This window comes from Lepidochelys kempii, chromosome 2 (assembly GCF_965140265.1).
Source record: "Lepidochelys kempii isolate rLepKem1 chromosome 2, rLepKem1.hap2, whole genome shotgun sequence".
Classification (NCBI taxonomy): domain Eukaryota; kingdom Metazoa; phylum Chordata; order Testudines; family Cheloniidae; genus Lepidochelys; species Lepidochelys kempii.
The window spans coordinates 255,140,162-255,165,054 of NC_133257.1; the positions used below are offsets into that span (position 1 = coordinate 255,140,162).

The window sequence follows — 24,893 nt, forward strand, 5'->3', positions numbered from 1 at the left end:
TTTGCTTCCCCTGCATCCAGAAGGCTTGTTACCCTGTTACCATCTTTCTTAATCTAAACTTAAGGTTATTAACAAAGCACATCAGTAAAAATTTGAGAAACTTGAGAGACCCACTTTGTGCTATGCTACAAGCAAAACAGAAAACAAAATGTCGGCATAAACAGCCCTGTGACGGCTCGGAAGGGCATTGACAACAAATTCTTATCCTCCATTCCTTCTTCCCCACCCCTTTGCCCTTTGGCATTGTAAACATGAAAAGCTTTCCTTCGTTTATTGCTTAGCAGAGAGACCCAGTGAGTCCTCTCACAACTATAAGTGCAGATTAACGGGCACAAACTAGTTTCTTTCTCTGCCTGAGTATTTAAATCACAGAGGCACCAACTCTGAGGAGAATTTCCTCAAGGAAAAGGATATGGATAGAAGTTTGAGTAACTTCATGTAATATCTATGGGTTTAAATTTCAACGAATTATAGTGCTCTATTCCAGTTCTACCAGTTGGTTTACTTGTCTTCAGCAGGGTTGGCATCACAAAAAAAGCTATTTTACACTGTAGATTTTTGCTGCTGCTGTTTCCTTTGTTGGAGAACTCTGATCTGTTCATTTCTCTGCTTCATAAACATTTTCTTTACCATTGACCCATATTTTTTCCCATATTGGAGTGAGCAGTTTACTTACATTTCCTGTTAGAACCATTCACTTAGCATGCTGTCAGCTTATGGAGGGGGCGGGTGTATTTAAAAAAAAAAAAGGTACGTACATGGTTATTTAAGGCTAGATTTTGCCCCTTACTCACTACTTCCCTGCCCTGCGTGTGGACCAGATGGAATAACAGCCCCAGCACTCTTTGACAGTACAGAATGCTCAGTACCCCAGAGGATGGGAAAGGGCAAATATGTACCTATTGTACCAGCCAGCAGTTTGCACTATATATTCGTGTACTAGCACATTCACAGCCTCTGCGTGCCCTGGAGTTCTGAGAGGCATTGTCCCGTGAGGCTATACAACTGTGCGCAGCCTTTTGCTACGGTCTGTGATTAAAAGACACAATCTAACCCATTAAAGTTATTGTGCTTTTCTAAAATTATCTTAAACTTTTTTTGCCCAACTTTTGCTCAAGTTCTTGAAGTGAAATTTTGGAATGTGGTCACTATTATAAGTACAGGACATACAAAATCATTATGGTGACTGGTATTATATAAACAAAACCACCTGTAAGGATCAACAGAATATGGAGGGGGCGAGGGAACTTCTGGATAATTGAATGACTAACTAAAGGGCTCCTGTCACCTCTTTATCCCTTGGTTAAATATGGGCCAGGTTGGTAGTGGACCAAAATAAGTGGTTTAAAAAAGTTGGATTTTGCCAGCAGTTACTGCACACAAATAACTAAGATACCATCGTTCTTGCCCTATACTAATAAGAACTAACTCTGGTATCTGTTGGCAACTTTTGATGGTGATCAGAGTTTCAAATGAGCTTATCTGTTTGCAGTTCATTGTATGTTGGTAGGAATATCACAGACCTCTATAACTGGCATGAATTGGCACCCGTAGGACAGTTTCTGCAGAGGCCATAGATTGTATGAGCATAAACACAGGTTTGAACAATGTAGGAGCTTGTAGTCCTGCTGCTTGAACTTTATCTGGTCAGCAGACAAACGTATCACTCAGTCCCCTCCATGTCAGTCAGTCTTCACATGGAGTCATTCCGCATCTTCATAGCAATTGGGGCAGACTGGATCTTTGGTCTGAGCCTAGGTTTAGGATCACTTCCTCAAGAAGAACTCACCAGAATTTTCTGCCTCTACGTGGCACACAAGACAGATTTCAGGTCTCCTTTGGAGCAGAGCTTGCAGAGAAAGCAGGAAAGTGTTGTTTGTTTGTTTTTTGTTTGGCGCCTCCTTAGACTCAGGGGAAGGTAAGAGCTCTCCAACCTCCCAAAGCAACCCTCAGGAAGAAATTCCCACTCCTGGCCAGCAAATAGGCAAGATATATGTTGGGATGTCTGAGAAGGCCACAAAGCATTCCCCCTTTCCAAACTGGCAAGGCTTTGACTGCCATGAAAGGTGCCAACTCCTGTGACCTCTTGGAGTCACTTTTCTCTGGTGGCTTTGGCTCATTCCTCATTCAGTGAAGTTGGCCCCCTTAGCCTGGACCCAGCATCTGTGAGCACTGGATGAAGTGAGTCAAATTCCTTTACTTGGGTGATGGGCCTATCTCCTCTCCCCTTTCAGCCCCTGGGGTCCCACAGGAAAACATAAATTATCTATTTACTCAGGGAGACGTGCCTGCAGATGGTCTTTTCTCAGTCTCCCTGGTAAATCACTTTTGCCCCTCAAACGGGGTTTGGCCCAGTACTGGTGAGGGATATTGCTCAAATCAGCTCTTAAAAAGGCAACATAAAGCCTTAAAATCTATTATGAGACAGTCTCCCCTCTAGATCCTCTAAAGTGCAGGAGCCCTCTCTCAAGCTGAGGTGGTCTGCAAAGCTATTATAGGGCCTTCCATCCATACTGTCTCATACACTATAGAGTCAACATCCTCAATTCCAGTGATGCAGGTTTGGTAGAGAAGGGCCTTAAGGAACAGGATGCCTCAGTAGTCCTTAAATTCCTTTTCAATAATATAGTAAAAGCTGTGTTATCTGGCACTTACCAATCAGAAAGCTCTAGAAACCAGCATTTCTGATATCCATTAAAAGTCTAGTTGGCACAGGGCTGGCAGGCTCCCTGCCTGGCTCTGTGTGGCTCCCTGGAAGCAGTGACAATAGTGGAAGCAAGGGGGAGGGATAGCTCCCTGCTAAACCCAGGGTTGTGAGTTCCATCCTTGAGGGGGCCATTTAGGGATCAGCGGCAAAAATTGGGGGATTGGCCCTGCTTTGAGCAGGGGGTTGGACTAGATGACCTCCTGAGGTCCCTTCCAACCCTGATATTCTAGGATTCTATGATTCTATGACATGTCCCTGCTGCTCCTAGGCTGAGGAACAGCCCCGGAGGCTCCATGCATTGCCCCCGCCCCGAGCACTGGCTCCGTAGCTCCCATTGGCCAGGTACTGTGGCCAATGAGAGCAGCAGGGGTGGCACCTGCGGGCGGAGGCAGCATGCAGAGCTGTCTGGCTGCACCGCCACCTTGGAGCAACAGGGACATGTTGCCTCTTTCAGGGAGCCTCCCAAGGTGGGCCCTGCCTGGATCCGGCACCACAAAGCCCCTCCTATGCCTCAGCCCACTGCCCTGAGCCCCTCCCACATCCAAACTCCCTCCCTCTTAGTTAACCGGAATTTTTGACTTACCTGCACTTCCCATTTATCCAACATGCTGGATAACAAAGCTTTTACTGTACATGGTTGAATCGTCCCTTCCTGGCGATGGTGGGGATGACTTACTGCTTTCTGCATTGCACTGCATGGAGGGGATTGAGAAAGTGAGAATTCTGCCTTACCTATGAACATTCATTCTAGGACTCCATGTCAGATAGTTTGACCCATGTAGGGATTGCATAGGGTTGTTTTTTCTGATTATTGCTCACTTGTTAAGTGGTTTGAAAGGGAAGGAGGGTGTTCCTCCAGGAAGCTCCTAAATTTCATTTCAAGGCTCTGCTTCAAATGATTTGAATTAAATAGCACTCTTATAGTTAGTATTTTTCAGCTTTGGAAGCTGTCCTCCTGAAGAGTTATTCCTGAGGGATGATCCTGAACCCAGACTCAGAACAAAGATCTAGTCTGCCTCTAGAGAATGCCCCACTTTGAGGACTCTGACATGGAGTGTCCTTCAATGAAAATTCACAGATAAGACCGAATTTTCCCTTTCTCCAGCTTCGTGTGTGTACATGAGCTGGTTTCTCTGCTCTGTGTTCTCCACAAGGACTTATTTGTTTACACCTTCTAATACTTATCAAACTTGGTTCTTCTGATTTTTGTTGGCCCTTCTCTGAAGGGATGACTGTTTCTTGCCCTCAAAGAATGCTTCTATTGAGGAGGGAGGAATTTCTCATCTGTTGTCTTTATCAGATAGTGCTCGTGAAAGATTTTATCTAACATTCAAGAACTTTTTAAAAAATGCAACCATCTGATGCGTGTAATCCATGTTCACAAATTTCATAGGATTATTTTTATTTTAAAGACCACATTTATAACCTGTGATTTTTGAAACGGAGATAAGAAAATTATTTTAAGTAGGAGGGAGAATATGTGCCCCATGCTTATCTCTTAGTAAAATTCACTAACTTGTTGGACAACTTAATCAGATTAAGATGAGGGGTTTTTTTTGTTTTGTTTTTGTTTTAAGAAACTTGCATAATCATTCAGCAGCTCAAAAGCTGACAGGAATAGGAGTGGAAATGACACTTCTGTTCAGTTTCTACCTTTTCTCATGCAAATGTTGCTAAGAAAGTTCAACTGACTACTGTTCAGGTGACTCAGTATCGTCTTTCTAAAGACATTACGTTACAATCTCTGTCAAACTATATTCTTGAGTTGGTAGTCTGAGAGCTCTCTTACATTATCACAGATGGTCTCTTTTTTTTTTTTTTTTTTTTTAGTCCATTCTATTTGTGCATCACCTTAAGTGTGTGACATAAAACTGATGAAAGAAGCAAATTTAAGGTAAAGTGTGGGCATACTTTTCCAGCTGTACCTAATTATCAGAGAGACTAATGTAAAAGACACACAAGCATAAGATAAAGATTTTATCTTGTTTTTGGTCAGCATTTAACTATTTTTAAAAAATGTATTTTATTTTTAAACAAAAACTATCCACTGACTAACTGCATTTTTATTAGTGATTCTACGTATATTACCCTGTTGGTTTCTTCTAATATGACGGTGTAATGTCAATAAGGTTTTGTTTGGTTGCTTTTTCTTCTGGCAGGTGAAGAAGGCTTTCTTTGCCTTGGTGGCAAATGGTGTTCGAGCAGCTCCACTGTGGGAGAGTAAAAAACAGAGTTTTGTAGGTAAGGAAAGCTGGTGTTTTTCAGCAGGGAGTTATTGTGGGGTTGTGGTAGAGAAAGGAGCCAATGCTAGCTGGGTTGTGTTGTATATCCTGGAAATGCATCTGGTGGTGAGTTTTCTTACTCCTCCAGCGAAGGCTGAAGTGTTGCTAATTCCTATGACTTTATCATGAGTCTCTCTCAATACGTGGTGGTTTTTTTCTTAGAACTTCAGCTGCTGAACTCAGGTTAGTTACATGAGAATGTGTCCACTTTCATTTAAAAATGAAAGTAACGTTCCAGATCTCATGGGTTGCAGACAAGAACTTGAAGACATGAACCACAAGAGCTCAAAAACCAGAACACACACTTTTTGAAATTTCACGATTTTGATGGGCCTGACTCATGACTTTTTAGAACACTTGGGTTTGGAAATACTAGGCGAGCCTGTCCAGTGAGATGTGGGGCCCCAGGTGGTTGGTTGCTTTATTTTCATAGAATCATAGAATATCAGAGTTGGAAGGGACCTCAGGAGGTCATCTAGTCCAACCCCCTGCTCAAAGCAGGACCAATCCCCAATTTTTTCCCCAGATCCCTAAATGGCCCCCTCAAGGATTGAACTCACAATCCTGGGTTTAGCAGGCCAATGCTCAAACCACTGAGCTATCCCTCCCCCCTCCAAATGTTTACCATTTTATGTTTACCATTTTATGTTTACCATTTCAGGGGTTGGGAATTGGAGGGTGTAGCATGAGACCTCAGAGGCAGAATACTGAGGCAGGGACTTTCAGAGGCACCTAAGGGAGTTAGGCACCCAACTGCCAATGGATTTAAGTGGGAATTGGACACCTAATTCCCTTAGGGTCTTCTGAAAATGCCAGCCTAAAAATCTAGCTGGTTTTCAGGGCATCTTTCAAATCCCTTTCATTTACATTTTAAATATATAAATATTCTCAGCAAAAATTAAGCTTTAAAAATCTTACTTGTCAGTTTATTGTATAAATCATCTCAAGAGATGTAGCCTGGGTAATGCTAGTTATCCATTCTGAAGGAGTAGTGTTTCGTCAACTTTTAAAGATTTTCTTTTCCACTCTTAACTAATATACGTAAAGGCCAACTAGCCCAATGAAAATACTCTTCAAATTGGAAGCAGTGTTTACTATACATACAGCTGGGCTAGCCAAAAAGAATGGGCTACCACCAGAATGGTTACCTTCTTCACTGTCCTCACTTGCCAGTATGCATGTGTGACTGCACAGTAACATGGTGATACTCTCCTCCAAGGCTTTGATGTACGTAGAAAACAATGTAGCATCGAGCCCAACTACTTATTTGCTTCAGAGTCTACTATAGATAAAGTAAAACTCCCAAATTTGTGTATTACAGGTAACATGTGAAGAAACAAACTGGATTTATGTTCTTGTGTTGCTTTGTGGTGAATAAAGAAGGCCTGAAAGGTCTCTTTAAAGGGAAAAAATTGGATTGTGTCTTTTTATGGTGTAAATTAATTTCTTTCACGGTCTTATTTTACTATCCCAGTAAGCTGTTCAGACTACATGTACATCTCAAACTCTGTTCTGTATGGACTGCAGAGCAAAAAAGCATTAAATACAGAATGCTATAACTTAAGTACTTCCTGAGAGGGCTAGAAATGCATTTGGCTCCTTATATTGCTAATTAGAAGCCTTAGCAGCTTTCTTTAACACTTCTCTAATTTTGGAATATAGCATTATGTCACTATCACATTTGAAAAACAGGATCATAGTGACCGTTATAAATACTTTGTGTAACCTGGCATGTAGATTGAGAGATTCTTGGAAATAAATTATAAAGAACTTAATATTTCAAAGCCATGGGAAGCACTAGTAATTTTATGAAGGACTGTGTGCCTTGATCAATGCTGAGTTTTGATTTCTGCTCATCTCAGATTTCTGGTCAATTAAAGTTGACCTCTAGAAATTGACATTTTTCCTCTGAATGCTTGTTCATATGTCTTTCAGAAGTTCAGCTGTAGGAGTAGTAATCCGTTAGGTGGAATGATATTTGTTCAGTTTGTAGGACTTCAGTAAAATTAAAGTTTTTGATAACTTGGTATTACTGACGGAAATTGCATTATCCTATATACACCTAAGGATATGATGAACTGTCACTTAATCTTTTAAGTTATAACTGGATAGCTTTCCAGAACATGTGCTCCAGTTCGAACGGAAGTTTTGATCTTGCTGCAGCAATTACTGAGTGACATTCTTTGGCCTGTGTTATACAGGAGGTCAGACTGGATGACCATCTCTTCCGGTCTTAATATCTATGAATCTGTCTATTGCTTGTATTTTCTTTAAGTGAATGTTTGACTCACAAAAGAGACTAGTGGTGGACCTGAGTCCCAAACTGCATAATTGGGTTTTGAAACCCTTTATCCTCCCCTGCATCCCCATCCAAAAAAAAAAAAAAAATGTAGGCAGGGAGGCAATCCTAGTTCAGGGTTTGTTTGACTAAAATTGTTAGATAAAAGGGCCAGATGCAATATCCAGATCCAGGAGTTTGGTTCCAACTTCTACCAGTACAGAGTCTGTTCTTTCTGTTATAGTCCATTGTGTCAGTGCTAACTTGGAGAATTTAGTATGCACGCTTTTGAAATTATTGGCCATTTATAAAACTCTTAAAATGTTGTGTTCAATTAATTGACAATGTGAACTACACCAATTTAGAAGTAAATATTTTAAAAAACATGAAAACATAGTTAAGATCATTTTAAGATGCCTTTTCTAAATGCTCTTATATTTTTTCCACTTGTTACAGGAATGTTAACAATTACAGATTTCATTAATATACTGCATAGATACTATAAGTCTCCAATGGTAAGTACCATATCAGACTTTAATTGTATCATTAACAACCATAGCATGTATAAATGCAAATCAAAAGCATTGAAAATTGATTTAATATTTGTACAACCTTTAGAAGCTTAACTTGCTATAGAAATGCTTTATTGTGCTTTTGAGAGGAAAGGATGGCTTTCTGGTCAAAGCACTGGACTGGGACTCTGGTTAAATTTCCAGCTCTGCCACAGACTTGCTGTGATCTTTGGCAAATTACTTAGCCCCTCTCTGCCTCAGTTTCCCATCTGTAAAGGTGGGTAACATTTCTTTCCTATTTGTCTTTTCTAATTATACTCTTCAAGGCATGGACTGTCTTGTATTATGTGTGTGTTTAGTGCCTGCCACAGTGGGGCCATCATCTTGGCTGGATCTAGATACAGAATCTTTTTTAGGCACTATTATTATAATACTACTACTACGATTTTTTGTTTCCGTAAAAGGTCTAGTTAAACAGAGTGTAAAATAGTGATTCTACGTAAAAGTGATTTAGTGTGAAAAGTACTTAAAATATAGTTGACGATAGTTTTTTAGGGTTTTATTGTACATTTGATTCAAAATATGTGATTTGCACATGTTCAGTCACGTACAACATTATTCAGGTGGACAAAAAAAAGGGAGATATATAGATCGCACACTGATGAGGAAGGTGCAAGAGAGGCTCTGTGTGCAGGGCTCGCCCCGCCTCTCCAGCTCTGACAGTCATGTCATGTAGGAGGAGGGCTTTAAAGAGGAGGAAACTGCGGTTAGCTAGGGGGAGAGGTCACCCTGAGCAGAAAATGGCTGTAGCAACTCCTGAAGCCATAGCGGGAATTCCCATCTAGGAGATCTCCTCCCCCAACCCTCTGGGGAATGCAATGAACTGCTTGGTTAAGCCTGACAGAGCGAGCCCAGTTCAGCTACCCAGCCAGAAGGACTTCTAGAAAACTGCTACTTAAATAGCCCTGAAGTAAGAAAGTACTGCTGGCCTTTTCCCCTTTGAGTTGGCCCTGGGAAGAACTTACTCTTGGGTGCATTGGAACATTTATTTCCCTTTTGATCCCCCATCAGCAGAGACATAAGCCCTGCAAAGGGTGGGATCCCTTCGTGCAAGGACTAAAAACTGGGACCTATACATAAGCCACCCACTGTAGATAACTGGGCATGATCAGCGTCTCCCTCAATCTGGAAGGAAAACCTACAGGGAGTTTTTTTAATAGGGCGAATCAACTAAAAGCAAAAACTAGTTCCATAAATTACTTACAAAATTTGTCCTACACTTTAAAAAAAAAAAAAAAAAAAAATTAAATGGTGAAGTCATTTGTTGCAAGCAGATTGCAGCCCTCAGATACAGGCTCTTGAGACCAGAGTGGCTGAGCTAGAAGAGCAAAGGGAGACAGATGTACGTAGACAAGACTTTCTGGGACACAGTACCAGTGGTCCCACCCCAGTCTGACAGTCTCTGTGCTGTTGAGGAGGATGAAAGTCTTGGGGAAGGAGAACATCAAGCTGGAGCGGAGGGAAATGCTCCCATGGTTGGGACCTTTCTTCCGGATGATGTCATAGTATCCTCTCATACTAAGGATACCTCTCAAGGTGCAAGGACCCCTGTTAGGAAGAAATAGGTAGTAGTAATGGAGGATTCAATTATTGGAAATATAGATAGTTGAATTTGTGGTGACTGGAAGAACTACATGGTAAATTGCCTGCCAGATGCAAAGGTTGCAGACCTCTTGAGACATCTAGACAGACTTATGTGTAATGCTGGAGAGGAGCCAGTGATCACGATATACATAGGTATCAGTGCCATAGGGAAAGGTAGGAGAAGTCTTGGAGGCCAATTTTAGGTTGCAAGGTAAGAGATTGATGTCCAGGGCCTCCCTGGCAGCATTCTCTGAAATACTTGTAGTTCCATGCCTAGGGCCATTTAGACAGGCAGAACTGCAGGGTCTCAATGTGTGGATGAGACAATGGTGTTTGCAGCAGGGAATTAGGTTTATTAGGAACTGGGGAAAATTTTTGGAAAGGAGGAGCTTACACAGGAAGGATGGGCTCCATCGAAACCAAAATGGAACTAGATTGCTGGCATGTAAAATTAAAGACTCCTCTAAGCCCTTTTTAAACTAAGGGCTGGGGGAAGGTAGACAGATGCAGAGGAGCACATGGATCGGACAGAAACATCCCTTAGGAGAGGATTTATTAAAGAGGATATTCTATCTACCTAGTCTAGTAAAGAGGAGAGGATAGAAGTTGATAAAGTATAGTTAGGAACTGAAGAGAAACAGTCAAATGAAGAAAAGTCCCATTCCATTACATCACATGAAGGCAGACAACTAAATATGGACACATTTTGTAAGTGCTTATATACAAATGCAAGAAGTCTAAATACTAAAATGGGTGAACTTGAGTGCCTGGCATTAAAATGAGGATATTTGTATAATAAGCATCACAGAAATTTGGTAGAACAATTATAATCAATGGGATTTGGTAATACCACAGTAGAAAATATTTCGGAATGACAGAAAAGGTCACACTGGTGGAAGAGTTGTATTATATGTGAAAGAAAGCATAGAGTCAAATAAGGTAAAAATCTTAAAATGAATCAAACAGTACCATAGAATCTCTATGGATAGAAACTCCACGCTTGAATAATAAGGGTATAGCAGTAGAAATATACTACTGACCACCTGACCAGAATGGTGACGGTGATTGTAAAATGCTCAGGGAGATTAGAGAGGCTACAAAAAAAGAAGCCCAAATAAGAATGGGGGATTTCAATTGTCCCCATATTGACTGGGAACATGTCACCTCAGGATGAGATGCAGAGAGAAAATTTCTAGACACCATTAATGACTGCTTCATGGAGCAGCTAGTCCTAAAACCCACAAGGGGAGAGGCAATTCTTGATTTAGTCCTAAGTGGCACACAGGATTTGGTCCAAGAGATGAATGTAGCTGAAGCACTCAATAATAGCGACCATAATGTAAATAAATGTAACATCCTTGTAGAGGGGAGTATCAGAGAAACCCACCACAGTAGCATTTAACTTCAGAAAGGGGAAGGCTCCCCAAATGAGGAGGCTAGAAATGGAAATTAAAAGGAACTGTCACAGAGTGAAAGGCCTGCAACCTGTACTGTAATAGAGGCTCAAACTATATGTATACCCCATATAAAAAAAGCAGTAATAGGACTAAAAAAAGTTACCATAGCTAAACAATAGAGTAAAAGGCAGTTAAAGGCCAAAAGACATCTTCTAAAAATTGGAAGTCAGATCCTACTGAGGAAAATAGAAAGGAACATAAACTCTGGCAAGTCAAGTGTAAAAGTATAGTTAGCATGCCAAAAAAGAATTTGAAGAGCAACTAGCAAATAACACAAAAAAACTCTCTGCAAATATTTTTTTAAGTTTATCATAAGCAAGAAGCCTGCCAAACAATAGTGCATCACTGGATGACCAAGGTGCTAAAGCAGCACTCAAAGACAATGTTGTTGCGTAAAAGTTAAATGAATTCTTTGCATCAGTCTTCACTGCAGAAGATCTGAAGGCGATTCCCAAACCTGAGCCATGCTTTTTAGGTGACAGATTTGAGGAACTGTCCCAGATTGTGGCGTCAGTAGAGGAGGTTTTGGAATAAATTGATAAACTGAACAGTAATAAGTCACCAGGACCAGATGGTAGTCACCCAAAAGTTCTGAAGGAACTCATGAAATTGAAAAACTACTAATTGTGGTATGTAACCTGTTGCTTAAATCAGCCTCTGTACCAGTTGACTGGCAGATAACTAATGTAACAAGGATTTTTTTACCAGGTGATCCTGGTAATCACAGGCCAGTAAGTCTGACTTCAGTACCAAGCAAATCAGTTGAAACTTTAGTAAAGAACAGAGTTATCAGACATATAGATGGACATGATATGTTGGGGAAGAGCCAACACTGCTTTTGTAAAGGGAATTCATGCCTTACCAATCTATTAGAATTCTTTGAGGGACTCAACAAGCATGTGTTTAAGTGTGATCCAGTAGATACAGTGTACTTGGACTTTCAGAAAGCCTTTGACATGGTCTTCATTAAAGGCATCATGAGATAAAAAGTAGGCATCATGAGATAAGAGGGAAGGATATCTCCTCCATCAGTAACTGGTTAAAAAATAGGAACCAAAGGGTAGGAATAAATCCTCAGTTTTCACAGGTGACTTCTAAATAGCAGGGTCCCTCAAGGATCTGTACTGGGACCAATGCTGTTCAATGTATTCATAAGTGATCTGGAAAAACGAGTAAATAGTGAGGTGGCAAAGTTTGCAGACGATACAAAATTATTCAAGATAGTTAAGTCCAAAGCTGACTGGAAAGAGTTACAAAGGGATCTCACAAACCTAGGTGACTGGGCAACAAAATGGCAAATGAAATTGAGTGTTGATAAATACATAAGAACATAAGAATGGCCATACTGGGTCAGATCAAGGTCCGTCCAGCCCAGTATTCTGTCTGCCGACCGTGGCCAATGCCAGGTGTCCCAGAGGGAGTGAACCTAACAGGTAATGATCAAGTGATCTCTCTCCTGCCATCTGTCTCCACCCTCTGACAAACAGAGGCTAGGGACACCATTCCATACCCATCCTGGCTAATAGCCATTAATGGACTTAACGTCCATGAATTTATCTAGTTCTCTTTTAAACCCTGTTATAGTCCTAGCCTTCACAACCTCCTCAGGCAAGGAGTTTCACGGGTTGACTGTGCACTGAGTGAAGAACTTCCTTTTATTTGTTTTAAACCTGCTGCCCATTAATTTCATTTGGTGGTCCCTAGTTCTTACATTATGGGAACAAGTAAATAACTTTTCCTTATTCACTTTCTCCATACCACTCATAATTTTATATACCTCTATCATATCTCCCCTTAGTCTCCTTTTTTTCCAAGCTGAAAACTCCTAGCCTCTTTAATCTCTCCTCATATGGGATCTGTTCCAAACCCCTAATCGTTTTAGTTGCCCTTCTCTGAACCTTTTCTAATGCCAGCATATCTTTTTTGAGATGAGGAGACCACATCCGTATGCAGTATTCAAGATGTGGGCGTACCATGGATTTATATAAGGGCAATAAGATATTCTCCGTCTTATTCTCTATCCCTTTTTTAATGATTCCTAACATCGTGTTTGCTTTTTTGACTGCCACTGTGCACTGCGTGGACGTCTTCAGAGAACTATCCATGATGACTCCAAGATCTTTCCTGATTAGCTGTGGCTAAATTAGCCCCCATCATATTGTATGTATAGTTGGGGTTATTTTTTCCAATGTGCATTACTTTACATTTATCCACATTAAATTTCATTTGCCATTTTGTTGCCCAATCACTTAGTTTTGTGAAATCTTTTTGAAATTCTTCACAGTCTGCTTTGGTCTTAACTATCTTGAGCAGTTTAGTTTTGTCTCCAAACTTTGCCACCTCACTGTTTACCCCTTCCTCCAGATCATTTATGAATAAGTAGAATAGGTTTGGTCCTAGGACTGACCCTTGGGGAACACCACTAGTTATCCCTCTCCATTCTGAAAATTTACCATTTATTCCTACCCTTTGTTCCCTGTCTTTTTAACCTGTTCTCAATCCATGAAAGGATCTTCCCTCTTATCCCATGACAACTTAATTTACATAACAGCCTTTGGTGAGGGACCTTGTCAAAGGCTTTCTGGAAATCTAAATACACTATGTCCACTGGATCACCCTTGTCCACATGTTTGACCCCTTCAAAGAACTCTTAACAGATTAGTTAGACATGATTTCCCTTTACAGAAACCATGTTGACTTTTCCCCAACAATTTATGTTCTTCTGTGTGTCTGACAATTTTATTCTTTACTATTATTTCAACTAATTTGCCTGGTACTGACGTTAGACTTACTGGTCTGTAATTGCCAGGATCACTTCTACAGACCTTTTAAAAATATTGATGTTACATTAGCTATCTTCCAGTCATTTGGTACAGAAGCTGATTTAAAGGACAGGTTACAAACCATAGTTCCACAATTTCATATTTGAGTTCTTTCAGAACTCCTGGGTGAATGCCATCTGGTCCCAGTGACTTGTTACTGTTAAGTTGATCAATTAATTCCAAAACCTCCTCTAACGACACTTCAATCTGTGACAGTTCCTCAGATTTGTCATCTACAAAGGACGGCTCAGGTTTGGAAATCTCCCTAACATCCTCAGCCGTGAAGACTGAAGCAAAGAATTCATTTAGTTTCTCCGCAATGACTTTATCGTCTTTAAGTGCTCCTTTTGTATCATGATCATCCAGGAGCCCCACTGGTTGTTTAGCAGGCTTCCTGTTTCTGCTGTACATAAAAAATATTGTATTACCTTTTTGAGTTTTTGGCTAGCTGTTCTTCAAACTCCTTTTTGGCTTTTCTTACTACATTTTTACACTTAATTTGGTAGTGTTTATGCTCCTTTCTATTTACCTCACTAGGATTTGACTTCCACTTTTTAAAAGATGCCTTTTTATCTCTCACTGCTTCTTTTACATGGTTGTTAAGCCACAGTGGTTCTTTTTTAGTTTTTACTGTTTGTTTTTTTACAATTTGGAGTATACATTTAAGTTGGGCCTCTATTATGGTGTCTTTTAATTTCTGTTTAACTAACCTCCTCATTTTTGCATAGTTCCCCTTTCTGAAATTAAATGCCACAGCTGCTGAGGTGTTCTTCCCCACCACAGAAATGTTAAATGTTATTATATTATGGTCACTATTTCCAAGCGGTCCTGTTACAGTTACCTCTTAGACCAGATCCTGCACTCCACTCAGGACTAAATCGAGAATTGCCTCTCCCCTTGTGGGTTCCTGTACCAGCTGCTTCAAGAAGCAGTCATTTAAAGTATCGAGAAATTTTGTCTCTGCATTTCGTCCTGAGGTGACATGTAGCCAGTCAATATGGTGATAATTGAAATCCCCCACTATTATTGAGTTCTTTATTTTGGTAGCCTCTCTAATCTCCCTTAGCATTTCATAGTCACTATCCCTGTCCTGGTCAGGTGGTCGATAATAGATCCCTACTGTTATATTCTTATTAGAGCATGGAATTACTATCCATCTGTGGAACATGTAGATTCATTTAAGATTTTTACTTAATTTGATTCTACATTTTCTTTCACATATAGCGCCACCCTTCCCGCGCGCACCCCCTTCCTCCCCCCTACATGAGCTGTTCAGTCCTTCCGATATGTTTTGTACCCCGGAATGATTGTGTCCCATTGATTGTCCTCACTCCACCAGATTTCTGTTATGCCTATTATATCAATATCCTCCTTTAACACAAAGCACTCTAGTTCACCCACCTTATTATTTAGACTTCTAGCATTTGTGTACAAGTACTTTAAAAACTTGTCACTGTTTCTTTGTCTGCCCTTTTCTGATGTGTCAGATTCTTTTTTATGTGAATGTTTCTCGTCTGATCTGGCCCATACTTTATCCTCTTCCATCCTCTCCTCCTGACTAAAACCTAGAGAATCTCTATCAATAGATTCTCAGTATGTAATGCACATTGGAAAACATAGTCCCAACTATACATACAAAATGATGGGGTCTAAATTAGCCATTACCTTTCAAGAAAGACATCTTGAAATCCTAATGGATATTTCTCTGAAAACATCTGCTCAGTGAGCAGTGACAATCAAAATAGCTAACAATATTAGGAACCATTAGGAAAGGGATAAATAATAAGACCGTAAATACTATAATGCCACTATATAAATTCATGGCCATGCCCACACCTTGAGTACTGTGTGCAGTTCTGGTTGCCACATCTCACAAAAATATATTAGTATTGAAAAAGTATGGAGAAAGGCAACAAAAATGATTAGGGGTATGGAGTAGCTTCCATATGAGGAGTGATTCAAAAAATTGGGACTCTTCATCTTGGAAAAGAGATAACTAAAGGGGAATATGGTGGAAGTCTATAAAATCATGAATGATGTAGAGAAAGTTAATAAGTGTTCTTTAGCCCTTCACATAACACAAGAACTAGGGGTCACCTAATGAAATTAATAGGAAGCAGGTTTTGAACTAACACATAAGGCAGTACTTCTTCATACAAGGGACAGTCACCATGTAGAACTCGTTGCCAAGGGCTTTTGTGAAGGCCAGAAGTATAACTGGCTTCAAAAAAGAATTAGGTAAGTTCATGGAGGTTAGGTTTCTTAGTGGCTGTTCAGCAAGATGGTCAGAACACATCCCTATGCTCTGGATGTCCCTAAACTTTTGCCAGATGCTGGGAGTCGATAACAGGGCAGGGATCACTGGATAATTGCCCTGTTCTGTTCATTCCCCCTAAAGTGTCTGGTGCTGGCCATTGTTGGAAGACCGGATAGTGGAGTAGATGGAACATTGATCTGACCAGGAATAGCCAATACACAAGATGCTCTTCAGCTCATAGCTATTTTGTACAGCTCAGAGAATACACTGAAAGGAGTGTATACACTGAGAGCTTCTGTTTGCTTGGTAAAGAGACATAGATAAATGAAAAATTCACTAATACAGCTGAATGTATATTATTTATCATGTAAACATGGTAACTGAGTTACATGTGTGCTGCTGTCTGTTCTGTTTTGTGATAGAACTCAGCCAAAGTAATTTGAAACAATCAATTCCAGACATTCAGTTTTACTGGAGCTAGCTATGTTTTAAAACTCTCATTCGCTATCTTGTTTACATATACACTCATGTGCTTGCCATTTTCTTGCTGCTGCTAGGTCCCAATTGCCCATATCCGTGATTACTTTAAAAAAAAATAACTCCCACATTTTTGTATTGTTACAAAATAACAGAATAATTGGGTAAAATCACAATTGAAGTCGGAGGTTTTGCAAAACTGGTCAACCCACTTCCATTTTGCAGTTAACACAAGGCATTTTATTTACTATATTGGCTGCAAGGAGTTTGACACAAGCTACCGTCACCATTTTAAGAAACTGACAACTAGAATTTTTCTTGGTGATTTACACTAGAAAAACAATTTGGAGGGACTGTACATTGAGAAGTAGTAGTTTCCATATTGTAATATTAATTCTCAGCTTTTGGTAATACCAGTTTGTTTGCACAGAGTATATTATCTCAGAGCCAAATTCTGCTCCCCTTTCTTAAATTATGTAGCACCTAATTCCACAAGTAGTCCCATAGACTAGATTTAAAATGGAACTACTTGCATAGTAAGGGACAAGTCAACCAGAGTAAAGGTGGCAGAATTTGATCCTAAATGGCTACTACAGAGTTTCCTACAAAATGAGCAGGAATATTTGTAAAATCTCTGTACATCTTACTATTGTGGTGCTCCTGTTCTAGTAAAAATTAAATTATCTTAAGGTATTTTTCTTAAATAACTGTAAACCAGTCTTTAAAATTCATGCAAAATTAATAACACCACTTAGGACCAGATTGTGCAACCCTTTAACTTACTGGGTTGCATTTGCACAAGTTAACCCCATTGAAGTCAATGGGACTACTTATATAGCAAGGTATGACTCAAGATAAGTAAGTGGTTAAGAATCTGCCCCTAAATTAATGATTTTTCTTTATGTAGCAGCTGAATGCAAATCCAGTGTAACTGTAAATTTAAATTCAAATACTCTGAATTCTCTTAATTTTGTGAAGCTGGAGTTACTTCACTGATTTGAATTAAGCTTGAAAACCTTACAATCATTGTGATTTTGTATATTTTTAAGGGCAATAAAAACCTCTCCTCCTGTGTGTTAATGCAACAAGTGATTTACATACATTCCACTTGAATTTTCTTTGAAGCCCAACATGTGCCACTGTGCAAGTATTGGATAACCTCTTTAAACCATTTGAGGAAAGTTGGGGAGTTTTTTACCTCTAATAAGTGCATTTCTATTTTGCATAAAGGCATCAAAACACCATTGCCAAGGATTTGTACAAAGTTCAAGGCTTTTGCATTGCCACAAACATTCCTATAATTTCTGAAAGCATTACAACCATCTGCTGCAACTATCAACAACAGTCAAACTATATTCTGAATCCTGAGCCAGGTTTTAATCCTTTAGGAATATTCTCTTCAAAATGTGATTATAACAGGTGTAACTTCATCTCATCAGCCTTTAACAAGGTTTCTGATAGCTAAGCTAGACAGAATCAAGCTGAAATATCTCACCTGTTTTGCTGTTTGCAAGTACCCTGAAAACTAGTTTGTTTTACTCACATATATATCTTGCTTTTATATTGCTTCTAGAAATGGTTCCTTCAGGTAATCTGGTGACTGTGTCAACTATTCAGCATCTTCTGGCACATTTCAAGGGATGACAATTGCAGGAATGATCATGTTTGAGGGTGGCCCCCATTAGTTTAGTGGTTTAATTTAGTAGATGAACTATCCTAATTTGCCCAATGCATCTAAATACTAAAGCCTCAGAAATACCTGAAGATGACTCATGAGAGAGGTGGGGGTGCCTTGGCCCAGAGTAGAGCCAGGGCAGTAGCTGTGGTTGAGCTGCAAACTAACATGTCTAGACAAGGTTTTCTATAAGTGGTAATCACCAGTTAGCAATAATGAGTTCTCATATAAAGCTGCTAAAAATATATTCAGGAAACTGTCAGTGAATTGCAGAAAGCCCCTAACAACCTTGGGGAGGTCATATAATGATGTCTGGAGACAGAGCTGCAGGAGGTTGCCATCTGAGCAACAAGAAATTGGGCAGTGTGACAGAGAGGCTTGGGAGGGGAAAAATATGGTCTTCAGTAGGTTTTAATAATGAGAACAAAGCACCAGCTGTGGTTGAAAAAAATCATAACATTATCTTCATGCTTTCTCTTGTACAAGGGGAAATGAAGTCTTACAGAATAAAAATTCAGCCATGTCCCCAGTTATTCCTTTAAGGGTGTAACAAGGCTACCTTCTCTGCCTTTTGGACCACCACACACAAAGGCAGAACGCTTTCTAAGGTTATAAGCACCAGTGTTTTGTTTATTAGGTCCCCTCCACCAGTTCATTAGTACAACCTTGTGCAGCAATATATAAGGGCACATAAACTTGCCCCTTAGCCCACTTTCTGTGGAGGGAGAGGGAAAGATCCAGTATCCCCAGGCTCCTGTTAGCCTCCCCCTTGCACTTCCTTGCTATCTTCTAACTTTTCCCAGCTCATGGGTTCATTGTTCTCATTAGTTTGTCAGCCTTCTGCCTAATTAAGTCATTGAGCACCCATCTCCCAGTTAAGTCCACTCCAGAAGGAATTGTTTGTTAGTTCAGTAGACTGCTGGGTCAGTACTGTCAAAAAGAGGAAAAAGCATTTATCTCAGTTTTGTAATTCACACTTTTATCCTTCATTACTGGGTCTTTTCAATGACTTCATACAGATAAACACCGTTCATCAATTTTCCTTTAAAAGTGACCTTCAAAGGGTTTTTTTTAATTGGGGGGGGGGGGGGGGCCTTGTGCACTCTTTTTATAAGATGCTATAATCACTTGGTCTATGTCTTTAAACCTAGTGCTGGGAAGTGTTGCTCTTGTTCCCTGCGTGTTAGTGCCAGTAAGCGTTGCTCTTCACTGAGCCAGGGTATTTCAAGAATTAGGACCAACTTTGTCTTTGTGCAGTAGTGAATCCGCAGTGAGACTGAAGGGGATAATTCAGATTTGAAAGTTATTGTTAAAACCTAACATTCTTTAGTTGTGATTGGACAATGTTTAAAGCATTATAGACTTTCATGTTTTCATTGTAGGTTCAGATCTATGAATTGGAGGAGCACAAGATTGAAACATGGAGGGGTGAGAACACTTCTGTTAAGATCCATTGATGCCTCTTAAGGAAACTTAATCTCTGAAAATCGTGTTTTGGTTACTCATCTCTTAATCTGTCTCTTACTAAGATACTTGAATGAAAACAGGAAATATTTAGCGTTAGTCTATTTGCTCACACTGTTTATTCTGCACTTGAAATAATAATCCTGTCTGTATTGGTGGTGGTGGTGGTGGTAATAATAAACTCTAGTGAAAGAGGTCCTGTTTTCAGACTGACTTTCATAGAAGTCGTTTTTTGGTTTTGTTTTGTTTTTTTTTAAAACACAAGTACCTTTTATATGAGTAAATCTTAAACTAACTTGTTTGGATCTTGGTGGGGTTATATACTGTACCTTCTCCCAATGACAGCTTCACAATCAATATTACAGTATCCTGCTTTGACAGTCACATTGTGAGCTAATCGTTGTGTGAGAGCTTGAGAAGGACTTTGGTAACTTCATGCCACTTAATGAACTGTTCCTAAATATAAACACTCTCCAACTGCCTATGATTTTTAAAATCTCTCCTACTGTTTTAAACACACTTTGTGGAATGTAGCAGTTGGTTGCTTGCTTGCTTGCTTTTTCCAGATTTATGTTAACAAGTTGTGGTAGCAGTTTCAAATATATTTTTATAGTCATGCGCTAGTTACCTTTTTAAAAATAGCAACTTGGAAAAGGAATTGTAAACTAACATTTAATGATGTTGTGTGGAGATGATTGTCATACAATATTTTAACATCAGTTCATACTGATATAAAGGAGTCAAGCAAAAAATTGAAAATCAAATAAGTTGATTAACTTTATAATTTACAACTTAGTCTTCTAAAAATCACCAGCTGAAAGTTCTTAGTGTTTGTTTCATATATATCTAAATATAAAATCCACCTTTGGTGCATGTGCACTCAAGATCAGCATGTTGGGGCCAGCTGACCCTTAGTTCCTCCTTACCACCCACCCAAGGCTGTGAGGAAGAGTGTGGCTGCTTGTAGTTTCTCCTGCAAGCTTAAAACAAATTGTGTGTATATATAGTTATCTTAATATAGGTCTTGGTATTTATGATAGATAGATAGGTTTTAATAGGCAGGCATGGCAGGTTTGTAGAAATTTTGGTGGTGCCCAGAACCTGCCCCCCAAACTCCGCCCACCCAAACTCCGCCCCCCACCTGCCTAAGGCTCTGGGAGGGAGTTTGTGTGGGGGGAGGAGGTCTGGGGTGTAGGCCTTGGGCTGGGGCAGAGGATTGGGGTGCAGGCTCTGGGAGGGCGTTTGGGTACAAAAGGGGTGAGAGGTTAGGCTCTGGGAGGAAGTTTGGATGGGGTCTGGGGTGCAGGCTCTGGGATGGAGTTTGGGTGCTGGGTGCAGGCTCTGGGCTGGGGCAGGGGGTGGGGGTGCAGGAGGGGGTGAGGGGTGCAGGCTGTGGGAGGGAATTTGGGGGCAGGAGAGGGTGTGTGGGACAGGGTGGGGGTAGGAGTGGGGGTGTAGGAGGGGGTGTGTGGGAAGGGGGAGGGAGTGCATGCTCTGGGAGGGAGTTGGAGGTGGGAGGGGGTGCAGGGGTGGGGCTCGGGGGTTCATGATGCAGGAGGGGGCAGAGGGTTAGGGTGCTGGGGGATGAGGGCTCTGGCTGGGGCCACTGATGAGGGGTTTGGAGTGTGGGAGGGGCTCAGGGCTAAGGCAGAGGGTATGGGTGCGGGGTGAGGGCTCTGACTGGGAGTGTGAGCTCTGGGGTGGGGCTGAGGAGTTTAGGGTGCAGGCAGGCTGCCCCGGGGCTGGGGCCAGAGAGGAGGACTTCCCCCGGCCCTCTCCCCGCCGGCAGCAGTGAGCTCTGGGGGAGGGGCCCCCTTCTCCCTCCTGGCAGCACACTCACCCTGCACCGCTGTCACTGCACGTGCTCCTAGGGCCCCTCTCAGGTCCAGGAAGCCCCCTTGCCTCCCATGGGGTGGGGTGGGGCTGCCATGACATGTGAACCTCCTCCCCTGCTGCTGTCCCTCACTGTAGCCTCACCGGGGGTTAGGGATGGGGCTTGCCCCTTGCCCAGGAGCAGTGATTTCTGGCAGGGGGGCCCCCGGTGCTGGTGGAGGGGGCAGCTGGAAAACGTAAGGGTCAGAGGTGGAAGGGCAGGGTAAGGGCAGCCTGCCCTGCCACTCACTTGCATGGGGGGCATTAGGACCCTGCGATGGCAGTTGATGCCGGGAACCAACAGAGCAGAGTCAGCCTGGAGCTGCAGGGGAGAGGCAGGGACGCTCTGGGACCCAGGGAAGGCGCACAGGGGCAGCAAGTGGGGGTCGGGGGACACTCAGCAGGGGGGCAGCAGGCGGGGTCCGGGGAGAGACCCGGCACCAAACATTGGTGGAGCCTGGGCCCTCAATATTACTGGAGCCCGGGCATCACCAGCCCATACAACTCGTTGCCCCTGTTAATAGGCTTCTGTTTTGGGTAGTAGTGCTTTTCATTGCCTGGTACCAAGCTACAGCCCTTATAGTTGAGCAAAAATATTGGTGGTGCAAATATTGCCCATCTGGTGAGGTGGCTATGTCCCTCAATGATGGACATACAAGATGCCTGTTATGCCTGAGAGAGGGGCATATTACTGACACATGCACTGTTTGTCAGTCATTTTCTAAACACACTGAAAAGGTGAGAAAGACAGGGCTGGCTCTAGGATTTTTGCTGCCCCAGCAAAAAAATTTTTGCCCACCCACGCTTTTTTTTTCATCACCTTCCCAATCCCTTTCCTAAATCCCCGGCCCCATCTCCTCCCCTCAGCGTGCCGCATCCCCCTCCCCCCCCATTGCTTCCTGCGGCTCCTACCCTGCAACCCCCCACCCTAGCTCACCTCCGCTCCGCCTGCTCCCTTGAACACGCCACCACTCCACTTCTCCCCCCTCCATCTCAGGCGAGGGAGAGGCAGCGCATTCAGGGGTGCAGGCGGAGCGGAGGTGAGTGAAGGTGGGGGGGAGCGCAGGAAGTAACGGGGGGGGGTAGAGGAACCACTCCCCACCCCAGCTCCACTCCACCATCGCCACCTCCCCTGAGTGCGCCACTGCTTGGCTTCTCCCTTCCTCCCTCTCAGGCTTGCCACGCGAAAGGGAGGTGGGGATAAGCGGAGCAGCAGTGGCAGACGGAGGCAGAGTGGAGGGAGTAGAGGCGAGCTGGGGCGGCGGGGGCACATTTCTAGGGGAGGCATGGCCGGTGCCGGAATGCCGCCCCCTAGAAATGTGCCACCCCAAGCACCTGCTTGTTTTGCTGGTGCCTAGAGCCAGCCCTGGTCTCGCCTAAAAACTTTATCTGCTGGACAAATCAATGAGATCTGCCTCTGATCCAGGTAAACAAAATTTTACCCAGATCTGAGAAGTCTTCCACCAGAAGTACCCAATAAGTTTGGATGTAATGGCCAGCTCTAGAACTCCTCCTCTGAAGCATTCTTCTGCTGCTATTATTACCAAGTCCTCTTGAATGACTGATTGGGTAGGATACAGTACCACTCTTAACAAGGAGTAATGGTCTCAAGTTGCAGTGGGGGAGGTTTAGGTTGGATATTAGGAAAAACTTTTTCACTAGGAGGGTGGTGAAACACTGGAATGCGTTACCTAGGGAGGTGGTGGAATCTCCTTCCTTAGAAGTTTTTAAGGTCAGGCTTGACAAAGCCCTGGTTGGGATGATTTAGTTGGGGATTGGCCCTGCTTTGAGCAGGGGGTTGAACTAGATGACCTCCTGAGGTCCCTTCCAATCCTGATATTCTATGATTCTAAAGAACATATATACAGGTCTTCATGTTAGGAACCTTGCAAAAAGGCATAAATCACCTCAGCCTTCCTGGTACAAAGCTGGAGTTGGGATCCTCTGTCACCCAAAAAGAATCTGTACACCAGTACCAGATAAGGAGCACCCTCAAAGCAGTCTCCCATATGCACTCCATGGCACTGCCTTTGGGACGCTCAGTACTGACATCAAGGCTTTTACTGTTCCTGTACCAGTGACTTCCTAACTTTCAAAATTGTTGCTTCTGGTACTAACTGTCTTGAGACAGAGATTCACTATACTCGGGGGAGGGCAAGGGGAGAAGGGGGAATCTACTTTTATCTGCCCTCCCTAAGTCACAGTTGTTACCTTTATCGGTATGCACCACTGACATTTCCTCAGTACCGAGTAGGTCTTCTGTATCATCTAAAGATTTTCCTAGATCAGGCCCTGGGATGCCTCTCAAATCAGATCCGCTATTGGAAGAAAAGTGTTCTTTCTTATCCACTTCAGACCACACTGGGGAGGGTTCATTCACATACTCCAGATCTCTCTTATCTGACCCTTCTACCTCCAATAAGGAGTCCAAGGATCAAAATTTACCCTAGTAGATGTAGGGGATATAAGGAGAGAACCTGGTACCTTCCCTGTGGCCCCCAACTCATTTTGCTTATAGCTATCATTCATGGCCATTGTGGGCACCATGGGGCTTCCATCACACCAGAAAACCTTCCTCTGCCACCTCCAGGGCCCATCTCCCTCCTTGAAGGTCCAACAGCATTAGCAATCCCAGATGTCACTTACTGATCCTGAACTATACAAGTTTCTGATGAAAATATAATCAGTCAGCTGAACTTGCCCCTGCTGCCATTTCATTGTCATCCCCTGACAAAGCTATGGTCCCATCTATTCCATCACCTCAACAGCTACAAGGCTTTTCAAGACCTTCTTTGTCAGATGGCAGAGCTGTTAGGCATTACAGCTGAGTTAGTGCAAGAGAAATCCCATAAACAGTTACACATCCTGTGCACCTGAAGGCCAGATAGACTCTCTGTGCTGCATAGGGAAGTCTGTTATAACATGCACAGTGCTTATGGCAGACTCCTACATCTGTTCCACTGAAATCTAAAAAAGGTAGAGAGAAGGTACCAGGACTATCCTCAGGATTTCAGTATTTTTACTTTCCTCCCACATCTAGATCCCTTGGGCAGCAGTTACTACAAGAGAGCCCAAACCAGCAAAGCTCCAAGGCAACACATAAGGAAAAACAGTCCAAGTTGTATCTCTTTGGAAGGAAGAGCTATATCATTGCCAGCCTCCAGTTTAGATAGCCAACTACTCTGCACTCCTTGCCAAGTATGAGTACATCAATTGGTATAAAGTATTGGACTTTTACTGATAGACTACCACAGGAGTTCTAGAGAGGAAATAAGATCCTTAATTTCAGAAAGTTAACTAATAGCTCAGAACTCCTTACAGGCAGCAATTGATTGCATCAGACACTGTGGCAAGATTGATGGTAACATCTATGACAATGAGGTGGAGGCATTTTGAATACAATCCTCACAGAATCTCAAAGAAATACAGATTGCTATAGGAAACCT

At 42.1% G+C, this 24,893-nt stretch overlaps 1 protein-coding gene and 1 long non-coding RNA gene across 17 annotated transcripts in view; one reads left to right on the plus strand and one right to left on the minus strand.

Annotated features, from left to right (window-relative positions):
* Positions 1–24,893, plus strand: part of PRKAG2 (protein kinase AMP-activated non-catalytic subunit gamma 2) — a 386,863-nt gene that overhangs the window by 336,951 nt on the left and 25,019 nt on the right. For all 16 annotated transcript variants that reach the window (XR_012157633.1, XR_012157635.1, XR_012157636.1 and 13 more), the window contains 3 exons: positions 4,867–4,948; positions 7,724–7,782; positions 19,494–19,539. Coding sequence is in view for 12 of the 16 variants with exons in the window: in XM_073334621.1 (XP_073190722.1) it covers positions 4,867–4,948; positions 7,724–7,782; positions 19,494–19,539 (187 nt within the window). In the remaining 4 variants the exon portion in view is untranslated. The remainder of the gene's footprint in view (positions 1–4,866; positions 4,949–7,723; positions 7,783–19,493; positions 19,540–24,893) is intronic.
* The window catches only part of LOC140907812 (uncharacterized), a 78,229-nt gene that overhangs the window by 2,092 nt on the left and 51,244 nt on the right, over positions 1–24,893 (minus strand). The window lies entirely within an intron of this gene.